The sequence below is a fragment of the Vombatus ursinus genome, unplaced genomic scaffold, assembly GCF_900497805.2.
Source record: "Vombatus ursinus unplaced genomic scaffold, bare-nosed wombat genome assembly UNPS02010219.1, whole genome shotgun sequence".
Lineage (NCBI taxonomy): Eukaryota > Metazoa > Chordata > Mammalia > Diprotodontia > Vombatidae > Vombatus > Vombatus ursinus.
In genome coordinates this window covers 3,324,202-3,336,652 of record NW_020949997.1, presented here as the reverse complement: position 1 = coordinate 3,336,652, position 12,451 = coordinate 3,324,202, and the positions used below count along the sequence as shown (strand labels likewise).

General features: G+C 40.3%; 1 protein-coding gene across 1 annotated transcript in view; it reads right to left on the bottom strand.

The window, feature by feature from the left end:
• KIF13B (kinesin family member 13B) overlaps positions 1–12,451 on the bottom strand; it is a 246,338-nt gene that overhangs the window by 165,137 nt on the left and 68,750 nt on the right. Inside the window, exons 3-4 of the mRNA XM_027853795.1 lie at positions 9,968–9,980; positions 6,291–6,351 (exon numbers count right to left, since the gene is read on the bottom strand). Coding sequence (XP_027709596.1) covers positions 6,291–6,351; positions 9,968–9,980 — 74 coding nt within the window. The remainder of the gene's footprint in view (positions 1–6,290; positions 6,352–9,967; positions 9,981–12,451) is intronic.

Sequence of the window (12,451 nt, the reverse complement as noted above, 5' to 3'; positions counted from 1 at the left end):
AAATGCTTGAACACAATTATTCTAGATCAATCAATGAATCCACAAGCATCTATTAAATGCCAAGCACTGTACCAGTCCCTGGAGAAGCAAAGACTCAAACTCCCCCCAAAACAAAACAAAACAAAACAAAACAAAAAAAAAAAAAAACAGACCATGCTCTCAAGGAGCTTACATTGAATCAAAGAAACAGTGGAAAAGGTGCATGATTTGAATTCTGAAGATCTGTGTTTGAATTCTGGCTCTACCACTTGCTCCTCTGTGATCCTTGTGAGGTCACAATCTCTCTAGGTCTCAACTTCCTCATCTATGAATTGAGGGGGGTTGACTGGATGATCTTCTAGAACTATGATCCTAAGCATCTGTGTGCATATGTATAAAGAATAAGTTAAAAAAAAAAAGAATAAGTACAGAACAAATACAAGTTGGTAAAAGGAAGGGAAGACAGGTACTATCAGGAATGAAGTCCCACAAAGTTTTTGTGTGGATGGTGGTGCTTGAAGAAAAGTGAAGGAATTCTATGAAAAGGAAGGAGTCCATTCCAGGTATGGGGGTTGGCCAGTGAAAAGACAGAGAGACTAGAAATGGAGTGCCATGTGTGATGCAAGAAAAAAAGGCTCATCTGGCTGGATCCTAAAGTGCAGGAAGGGGACTAATGTATAATCAGACTGCAAAATCGGTTGAGGTCAGGATGTAAATGACAAACAGGAGTTCATGTTTTATTCTTGATGCAATATGCAGCAGAGGTCATTTAATATGGGAGTGATGTGAGCAGATATAAGCTCAGGGAAAAATCAATTAAGAAGGTGTGTGAAGGTTCGAATAGGGAAAGACTTGAGACAAGAAGACTAATTAGGAGGCTTATGCAATAGTCCAGGAGAGAAGTCATGAGAATGGTGGCTATGTGAGTGGAGAGAAGAATACAAGAAATGTTGTCAAGGTAAAAATCACAAGATTTGGCAATGTAATGAGTATGTGAAGAGAGTGAAATGTCAAGGATGACACCTAGGTTATAAATCTGGATGAGTGGGAAGAATGATGCTGCCCTTGACAGTTGCAGGAAAGTTCAAAAAAAGGAGTGAGTTATGTGTGGGGAACATAATGAGTTCTGTTTTGGACATGCTGATTCTGAAATGCCTACAGGGCATTCAGTTCAAAATATCCAGTAGGCAGCTGGTGATACAAGACTAACTACAGGAAAGAAATAAGGGCTGAATACATAGTTCTGGGAAACATCTGCTTAAGAGATAATAATTGAACTCCTGAAAGCTAAGGAGAAAACTTCAACTTATCAAAACTTTCTCCCTCACCAAGCGAGAAAATACACGGAGAGGAGGAGAGGTCCAGTATAGAGCCCTGGGGGACACCCACAGTTAGAAGGTGTGACACGAATGACAATCTGTCAAAGCAAAGTGAGAAAGTATAGTCAGACAGTTAGGACAAGAAACTAAGGTGTAGCCCCTAAGCCTCCTGGCTCCAGGCTACATGTTTCCACTTTCATATGGCATGAACTAGAGGTCTTTCATCCTCCTGGATGTCTTATCTCAATGCTCTCTAGTTTATCAATGCCCTTTCTAAAACGTGGTCCTCAGAACTGAATAAAATACTCAGATGTGGTCTGACCAGAGTCAAGAACAAGAAGACTACAACTTTCTACTTCTGGAAATCGTGGTTCTCAATGCAGATTAAAATCAATTTAGCTTCTCTGCCCCCCATACTGCACTCATGAAGTTGATTGTTCTAAAATAAAATTGCAAGACTTTACCTCTCCAAAATCTTTCAAAGATCACTGTAGGAGGCAATAGTCACATCAAATAATTCTTTCAATATCTTGGGATATAGCTCACCTGAGCCTGGGATTTGAACTCATCAAGCACAACGAGGTACTATGACCTCCCTAGTTCTGTTGCACGGCAACTTCTTTTCTTTCTTTCTTTCTTTTTTTAATTTTTAGGCAATTGGGGTTAAGTGACTTGCCCAGGGTCACACAGCTAGTAAGTGTCAAGTGTTTGGTCTGAGGCCATATTTGAACTCAGGTCCTCCTGACTTCAGGGCAAGTGCTCTATCCACTGCACCACCAAGCTGCCCCTCACATCAACTTCTTAATAGCCATCTCTGTCTTTTCCTTTACAATCCAAAGATTCTGTTTCCCTTAGAAACAAAGCAAGATTTGAATAGCTATGTCTCCTCTCTGTTTCTGTCTCTCTCTCTCTCCCATCACTATTAACCCATTCACCCTGAGCAGGGATTCTACCCTGTCTTTGCTCTTTCTTGTTCTTCAAAAAAGTTTAAAAAAAAAAACCTGCCCCTTGTTATTGCTCTTAGCCTCAGCATGCCCAATACCACAATTACAGATCTTTGCTATTCCCTATTTCCTATTTCCAGCTTCCAGCTTCTGAATATATCTTTTCAAAATTTAAGTTGTTTGATGACTTCCTTAAACATCCATTAGTTTCATTAAACAATTCCCACACCTTCCCTTACCCCCTCCCCTTCCTTTTCATGAAAACTATTTCTCACATTTTTGGAATTTCATTCAGACCTCCAAAGTTAACTTCCCTTCACAGAATTTCAGGCCATGGGATCTAAATTATGCCTAGTTACAAAAGTGATTTTTTAAAATTCAAGTGTGAGATTTAACTCTCCATCATATATGTGTGTGTATTTCATTTGCTATATATATATATATATATATATATGTATGTATGTATATATGGAAAGGTATTTAGTGAAATAGCATGGTAATGAAATTACCAATAAAATACTGTTTCCAACCTGCCTCTCCATAAACCAAGAGTACTTTCTTTTAAACATACACTATGAATAGAAAGAGTGGCCATGTAGGGAACATACATGGGTTAGTCAACAAGTATTTATTAAATGTTTACTATGTATCCAGCACTATGCTAAGTGCTAAGGATACAAAGAAAGGAAAAAAGCATCATCTATCCCCTCAAGGATCTCATCTTGTAAGAGCGGAAGAAAACATGCAAATAACTATGTCTCTACAAGGTATATACAGTGCAGATGAAAGGTAATCTCAGAAGGAAAACACTAGCAGTGCGAGGGACTGTGAAAGGCCTGCAGGAGTGACAGGTGGAGTTTGATCTGAGGACACCAGAGAAGCCAGGAAGAGGTGAGGAAGAAAAGCATTCCAGGCCTGGAATGCCCATGCGAGCACATGGCCAAAGTGCAGATAGAGAGGGGCACATAAATAGGAAGCACATGTAATGAGGACGAGTATACAGAGGGGAAATCCATGTCTCTTGTGCTGTGGGACTACGAATGTCTCCTGGTGATGTCATCATGCTGCCCTGCCTAAGCCTGACCCGAACCACTGGTGATGCTTGTGACCACTGAGTCTGTAGACTCAGCTGGGCGTAGCTCTGCTGCTCTTGTGGCAGATTCTCAGCATTTCATTTCAGCTGGGTGTGTAGCTTGCTGCCACCAGACTCTGACCTTCATCCCTTCTAGCCTTCTACTCTGGTTTCTGTGGGACAAAGTTGTGCAAAGAGTAGGAAAGAGAGGAGGCCTTGAGTTTTTTATACTCTTCTTCACTTGTGTGTTTGAACTTCAAAATTTTTCCACAGCTGGGGTCTTTTCATCAGGAATGCTTACAAAAGTCCTTTATTTCATTAAAGGTCTATTTCTCCCCCTGTCAGATCAGTTTTGGTGGGTAAGTTATTCTTGGTTGGAAGCCCATATCCTTTGCCTTCTGGAATTCCAAGTTCTCCACCCATTTATAAGGATGGTTTCTAAATCATCTGTGATCCTGACCGTGACTCCTCAGTCCTTGAATTGTTTCTGGCTGGCTGCTTGCAGTAATTTTTCTTTGCCCTGGAAATCTGAGATCTCGGCTATGATGTTCCTGGGAGTTTTCGTTTTGGGGTTTCCTTCGGGAGGTGATTGGTAAACTCTTTCTAATTCCTGTTTGCCCTCTGATTCTAGGAGATCTGGGCAGTTTACTTTTAAAGTTTCTTAAAATAGGATGTCTAAGTTCTTTTTTTGGTCATGATGTTCACATAATCCAATGATACTTAACATATTTTCTCTCTTATCCATTTTCTGAGCGAACTGTATTCTTGCTTCATCTATCCCAGGAATTCTAGATCAGTCTGTGCACATGCTACGGTTCTCTGAGGCACTGCTTGGAGGTGTTTTACAGTCATCCTCTTCTTCTGCAGGTGTCCTGAATGTCCTTGCCATCATAACATTTCATTATGGTGGGGTCTTTTTTTTTTCACTTGCTCATTCTTCCAACACATTTCCTGACTCTGAACTTGATGTCAGGGCTGGGCTCTGCCACACTTCTGGAGGGAAGGCCTGGGCTGGTCATGTTTCTTGGGATATTGAGTGTTACATTATTCCAAGGACAGGCTGGGACCTTAGAAGCTTTCAGTACTGCTGAAGTGGTCTGATCCAGGGCAAAGTCTGACGGCTGACCCTGAGGTCTGAGCTCTGCTAGTTCCTCATCTGGCTCCCCTTTCATCTGGGTTTCTTGCCTTGGTTATTCCTCTGCAGGCTGGGTTAGATGCTAGATGTGAGATCTTGTTTTGAACTTGGGTTCTGATTCCCATGATCTTTCAAAGATTACTGTCAGTAGAGCAGCACTTACATCAGACAATTAGTACATCTATTAAAATCCATTTAGGCGGTGTAGTGGATAGAGCACCTGCCCTGAAGTCAGGAGGGCCTGAGTTCAAATCCGGCCTCAGACCAAATACTTGACATTTACTAGCTGTGTGACCCTGGGCAAGTCACTTAACCCCAACTGCCTAAAAATAAATTTAAAAAAAAAATCCATTTCCTACATTCGAGTGAACATGTCAGACTTATGTCCAAATTTCTTCTCTATCAAAAATTTTAAGATGGAGTGATGACTCTTCCCTACTGACCCAAAGTTCCCATCATTTCCTCTTCAACAACCAGAGCTAATTGGTGAAAATGAGATCCAAGGTAGCACTTTCCCTCATCGGTTCCTCTCCTTTTTGAAGGCTGAAGTTATCATTAAGGCAAGTCAGGAAATTGACAGTTGCTCTGATTTCAACAGAAAGAGTGAGCTCCAAAAGCTGTCTAGGTAAGTGAAGCTCCCTGTTTACTAGGGCATCAGACCACTGTGCCAAGCTGCGATTTATTTCCTAAATTCCTCACCTGTTTTCTATTTCTGTATAGGCAGTCTGTAGTATACTGATGACATTCAATTCTACTTTTGCTCTGCTGATGTTCATCCAAATGTCCTTCATCAGGGAGACCCTTGAACTCCTGCATTTCCTCACAAGTATGTGTGAGTGTGTATACATACATACATATCTATCTATATCTATATATCTACATATATATAAAACCACACAATACTAGTCCTCTTTCTCCCTTCCCCTTTGCCCATCCTATTCTTTTTAAATAAGGTTTACTCTTCCAGAGCCATATTCCAACTAAGGGTCATAAGTCACCAAGACACAGTGATTTATATAAAAACAAACATATATAGGAGAACAAAATCAGAGGCAGGTAGGTAGTACAGTAGAATAGAGGACTGGGCCTGGAGTCAGGAAGACCCAAGTTCAAATTCAGCCTCAGACACTAGCTGTGTTCCTGAGCAAATCACTTAACCTACACCTGCCTCAATTTCCCAAACTGTAAAATGGGTATAACATCTACCTCCTACGGTTGTTGTGCAGATAAAATAAGATAATATTTGTAAAGGGCTTTGCAAGCCTCAAAGTGCAATATAAATGCTAGTTATCATCATCATTATTCAATGTACCACCTTGAATTAGAATAGCTTATTCGCCTTACTTGCTACTCACCTTTGTGCATTTGTGTACAGACAGTCAAACTATGTAAAAACTACAAACACACTGAGGTTAGTAGTTTCATCTTCCTACTTCAAAACTTTTAAAATTACAAAGGATAGATTAGAAGAATGAATTCTGATAGTTCTCAAGGAAGTGCCTGGAAAGTAGGACTTTTTCATTTGATCTTTCATAACGGGCATGGCAAAGTCTGACTCCCATTGGCTCCCCCCAGCAAGGGGGAATCTCCGCCAGATTCTGTCAACTAGAAAGGCTCTGCGTATATCCCCAGGAACACTCTTTAGAGCTATAATTCAAGGACTTGTCTTTCTAATATCAGAAAGGCCAAGGAGTAATGAATCAGGGGGAGAAGGGGAAACAGCAACACTGCAAGACAATCTACTAAGGCTGAGGGAAGAGCTGTGTCCTAGTTTAAGTCGGTCCAAATCCAAGAAACCACAGATCGTTAAGTATAAGAGACACAGTTCAAGACTCTATTACCTGCATATTTTTCTTTGACAGATTCATCCATAGACCAGAAGCAGTGATCATAAGCAAATACCTGTTAAATAATGAAAAGTATGCATTAATAATGAAATCTTAAGGAAATGATCCCATATCATCAAAATAGAATTTGACTGCATAAAGCTAAAAGGGTCTCCATGTTTGAACACTTCATATACATAAGAATTCTACCTTTAGCAATAAAAAAAAATGTGTACTTTCTTGAGAGGAAGCTAAGTGACTGAGTGGATAAAAGCACAGGACTTGGGATCAGGAAGCGCTGAGTTCAAATTAATTCTCCAACACTTCATAGCTGTGTTACCACAGGATAATATGAGCTTCCTAGGGTCGTTGTATCAAATGTGATAGCATGTAAAGCAATCTGTAAACATTAAAGCACTATAGACATGCTAGCTATTGTCATTTTGATTGTCACTGGTGGTGTTATGCCAATCAATTCAGATCTGACAAACCTTCGATATAGTTGCTACAGACCCAAATCCTGGAAATGCATGTGTGGAATGCTCTTTTGCATTAACAACTATTAAACATCTCAAACTGGATAACCTGGACACATATTAAACTCCCCTACTACCATCAAGAGCACCACCCTCTTTCCCACTTCCCCAGGCTCCCAACCTAGGCGTTATCCTTCCCTCCTCACTCTCTGTCCCCTCCCCATCCAAGCAGATGCCAAATCCCATCATTTCTATCTTCTCCACCTCTTTTCTATAGGATCCCTCCTCTCCTCTTATATGGCAACCACCCTATCACCTCCGACATCCAACATAAAAATACTCTGGTTTTTAAAGCTCTTTTATCCTGGTCCCTTCCTGCTTTTCCAGTCTTCTTATGCCTTACCCTGCTCCGTATACTATGGAATCCAGTGGCACTGACTTCCTCAGACCAGACACTCCATTTCCCAAGTCTGAGTATTTTCTCTGGCTCTCCCTCGTACCTGGAATGCTCTCCCTCCTCTTCTCTACCTCCTGGCTTTCCTGGCTTTCTTCAAGTCCCAGTTAAAACCCCACCTTCTACAGGTAGCCCTTCCAATCCTTCTTAATGCTAGTGCCGTGGGATCTCATTTGTACCCAGTTGTTTACACGTTGTCTTCCCCATTAGACTGTGAGCTCCTTGAGGATTAGGGACCGTCTTTTACCTTTTTCTGTATCCCCAGTTCTAAATGCCATGCCTGGCACATAGTAGGTGCTTAATAAACACTAACTGACTGTAGTGAAATTGGCGGCGGTGGGGGGCGTCCTCACAACACCTAATATAATGAGAAGTTTTCACTTCATGTCCATTCCACCTCCTCAACATCTCTTACACCAATCCCATTCGGCCCACTAACAACAGAGTACCATGCTTCTTCAGGTCTCCATCATCCATCATCTGGCCTATTATAATGGCCTATCTGTCTCACTGCCTCCAGCTTTTCCCTCTCCAGTCCATCCTTCATGTTTCTGCCAAACTAAGTCTTCCTGAGCACATCAATCCCCAGTTCAAACTCCTCAGCCTCCACTCTCTCTAAAACTGGAATTCTTAATTTGGAGGGCAGAAGATTGTTCATGTTTTTTTAATATATACTTTAATAACTAGCATGATATGACTGGTTTCCTTTGAATCCTGTGTGTATTATTTTACGCATTTAAAGACATTGTTCTGAGAAGGGGTTCAGTCTTGCTAAACTGCCAGAGGGATTCAGGACACAAAAATGGTTAAGAAATCTTTCACTACAGTAAGATACAAATTCCACAGCCTGATATTGAAAACCAAGCACAATGTATTCCAACCTAAATTTAGAGGCTTATTACATATAAGTCCACTTTAAACAGTTCATATTCTAGCCCAACTGGAGCATTCCCTGTTCCCTGAACTTGATATGAAGGCTTCTGCCTCCTTTCAGCCATAGGCCATCCCCCATGCCCAGCATGTACTTCCTCTTCTTCTCTAACTTTCAGAATCTTTATCTTTCTTCAAGGATCAGTTCAGAGGCTATCTTTTCCATGAAGTCTTTCCTGATGATCATCATCCCCTCCCCCTCAATCACAACAAAAAATAAACGTTCTCTTCCCCGTCAAATTTTCCTAGAGAATCTCTTTTGACCTCATCACTACCTACTTGTTATTATACTTATCTGCATATATTTTATCTCTTCCTCTCCACCTCCACCAAAAAAAGAATATAAGCTCTCTGAGAGCAAGAAAGGAACGTGTTATTTTCTAACTTTCTATCGCCATTGTCAAACATCACTGAATGACATTTTATGGCGCCTCAGTTTCCTCATATGTAAAATGAGAGCTGGACCATATGATTATTGAGGTCCTTTCTATATCCACAATCCTGTGAATACATGATTCCTGAAACTTCTGCTCTCAGGTATCTTAAATAACAATGGTATCTTGAGTTAGATTGCCTAAGTCCCCAAAGTGGGAAATAGATAGAGTAAGAGCACAAACTGTAATTGGGAAATAAATGAAAATACAATACAACATAGCTAATGTTAATACATGGTTGGGTTCTTTTTTTAAGTCAATATGGCCTGCAGGAATGTTTTTATTTGAGTTTGACACCAATGGAATAGAATATAGCACACATCCCATGTTTTTCCTAAGTGTTTACTACCATACAGAATTAATTTCTCCCTGACCACCAGTTGTAAACAAAAAGCCAAACTATGAAACAAGATTAAAAAAATAGATAACTTTTCCTTCTAAACTTCAACTATTATCTATCACTGTTTAATTTAATTCCTGTTCTCCAGAACAAGTCTAATCTGAATACACACTGAGCTATGCTTAGGACTCAAATCCTATTAAATTCAGAATCCCGCATTAAAGGCCCTTCACTACCTACTTAAGAGTAATCAGAGAGATGACACTCAATCACATTCCACACCTCCATCCCCCTTGATAGTCTTTTTTCCCCCAAGTGAAAATACTATCTCATTTATCCTCTGAACAACCCTAGGAGATTGGTGCTCTTATTATCCACATGTTGCAGTTGAGGAAATTGCGGTAGATAGGAAGTAAGTGACTTGACCAAGGCTTTGACCAAGGTCACACAGCTGGGAGTGTCTGAGACCAGATTTAAAGTCAAGTCTTCTTGTCTTCAGACCCATATTTTCAAAGTGCTTAGCACAGTTCCTTGTACATAGCAGGTACTTAATAAATGTTTATTTCCTTTCTTCCTTTTCCATCCCCCAACAGTTGCCAGGAGATATATTTTGATCTTGGTCTTATCCTCTGTTCCACCTAGCCTGTACAGCCACTGTTGTTCTGTATCTGTATCCTCAAAAGTCCCTAAAACCTTTCTGAAGCTTAGGGTGCCTATTACAGAGTACACAGGAGCCACTTTTAAAGGGCTGTGTAACAAACTACAATCCCTGAGCCCATCAGCACAAATAGAATTCATGCCAGCAGGTACTGGCAATAAGCCAGCAGGTACTGGCAATAAGCCAGCAGTGATCAAAATACAAATACCAGACTTTCCCAAATTGTCTAGTCCCTCATATGACAAATGAGTCACACATGCAGGCTGACAACACACATCACTCTTATGTCATTGGGCTTCAGCAGGCAAAGTATTAAAGAAAGTAAGAGCTATTGGGTATTTTAAAAATACAAAGAAAATAGCTTGGCAGCTATCAAATGTAATCAATCCAAACATCTTACCTTTGGCTGGCCCCTGAAATTCCCAATAAAAGGGTGATCATTGGCACAAAAGAGAAAAAAGAGAAAAAAAATTAGTCAAGAGAGTTTCCAAAGGTTAGAGAGATTATAAACATTTACAAAAATTAATTCATTAATGAACATTACAATGAGGAAAATATGACGAAAGTGTCAACATTAAGAAAAAATGTCAACTTCTTCAAAGAAAGTGACTGACTTAAAATAAAGAATTTATGAATCTCTAATAACCAGTGTGAATAATCACTGAAGACTGGAAAAGCCAAAAATCTAAGGTATAAATCAAAAAAGTTTAATTATGTAACTTTTTTCATTAGTGAATATCCATCTCTAGACATTTTAAGAAAACCAAGAAGAATGCTTACTTTCCATCTTCAACTACCTCCCCACCTTTTTCCCCCCAACTTTGCAATATCAAAAGAATAATCAGAGCAAAATGAGTGTTGTACTTAGGACAAAGGACTAAATGAAAGGACATAAAGTAGTTCATGGGAGTAGATCCAGAATCATCACTAACTGGTCTATCTCCAATCAGATTCTCTTTCTCTTTCCTACCTCCCTGTTGGCAGACAAAGTAAAGGATCTGCTGCCATCTGACCCAGGACAGGATGGATCCTCCCTCCCATCTATTAAAAGAGTTTAAGGAAAGGAAAAACTAAATAAATATAAATGCCTTTTCTATTACTTATAAATCACCTGCCCAATAAAATAATAAAGGCTGGAGGTTAGATTCAATTAAATCTGCCACTGATTACTCTTAATTTTGGATGTATTTGTCTCCATTTAGCAAATGGAGATGAAAATATTAAATGCAAAGTTGTCAAGGTAACAGTAAAGCAGGACTCACCCAGAAGAATAATCTCAATCTCACTCTTTTCTCCTGGCCCTGCTTCTGAGTTTTAGAATAGATAGGAGCAGGGGAAAAGAGTGGATTGTTAAATAAATATATTATACTGGGTCACTAAAAGAAAACAGAGATGGGAGAATAGGAGGCTCACAAAGTAAAGAGAAAAAGAACAAGCTGATCATATTGGTTTCCTCATTTTTATTTGGTTTTGGTAGTAGAAGACGGTCTAGGACTGGTCAGTGAAGAGGCCAGTCCTTATTGGCATGCACGATGCCTGATGCAAACCCCACACAGACTTTGGAGCATTACCATGTGAAGAGGAACCTTTCTGGTTGGCTGCTGAGCCAGAACCAAAATGCAGACAAAAGTCTCCTACTGGGGCAACTTTCACCTTAGTTCCCACCTGACTGATTCCTGTGAGGAAAACATGCTGGGCTGTAAACCTCTGGGAAGGGAGATTATCTCCCCACCCAGGCCAAAATGTGACCCATTATTTTTTACCTCTTTGGTGAAGGACTATGAGACTCGACGGTGACCTTGTGACTTTCAAAGAGTCACAGAGAGGGGCAGCTAGATAGCAGAGAGGATAGAAGACCAGCCTGGGAGCCAGGAGAACCTGAGTTCAAATTTGGCCTCAGACACCTGGCACTTACTAGCTGTGTCACTTAACCCCGATTGCCTTGCCCACCCCCACCCCTTCTAAAACAAGTAACAGAGACCAGTCCACCAGAGGTCTGGTAGCTGGACTCCATGCCATATTTTGGAGAAAACTAGGCTCTTTGATAAGGGAAGTCCAAAATGAGCTGCTTGACCCAGCAAAGCAGTTGATCAAAGGCAGCCAAAAGAGAGTGACAGTGACTCATTTATTTGCTAGGAAGCATTCAGAAGTCGTCTAAGTGGGGCAAATGCTTTACAGCAACTGATTTAAGTTTGAATCCATTCTCCCTAAGGACCAAGGTGATATAGGAAAGAGTGTGCCTCCAGGTGTTGGGGGAAAGTGCTTTGTGACTTTCTGACAGACTTCTCAGTAAATATTCCTTTGTAAAAGTTAACTGACATTGGTTAAGTGATACTGGCACATTAAATCACTGGAGAGTAGAAGATATAAGGGAGATACTAATGAATGATAATGGGAAGAAGACACCAGAATAGGAGTTCAAACTGACAGCATCAGAGGAAAAAAAAAATCCCTTCAAGGCTTTCTGTAGAACAGTGAAGGGGAGATGCAGCTGGCAATCTTGCTCTGGGGGCCCTGACTCAACAGCACAAACAAGAATTGGAATAGGGACCTTCAAAAGATATGAAGGGTTACAGATGTAATTCAAAGACAAGAAGTAGAAAAATTCTATTTTCCCTATTTCTTTGGGAAAGGAAGCCAAAAAGGAAAGCACGGAAGGGGAGAAATGGGTAAAAAAAACAAACCAAAAAAAACCCTGTATATCAAATGACCTTAGTTTACATGTAAAAATAAATCTCCAGAGAAATGGTCTAACACAGAAAACTTAGTTGATCCTTTTTTTTGGAGGGGGGGGCAGGGGAGGAAAAGATCCCACATAGGTACTAAATAATTAAGACTTTGCTAATGATGATTTATAAGACTGGACTTGCCCTCAGATATTATA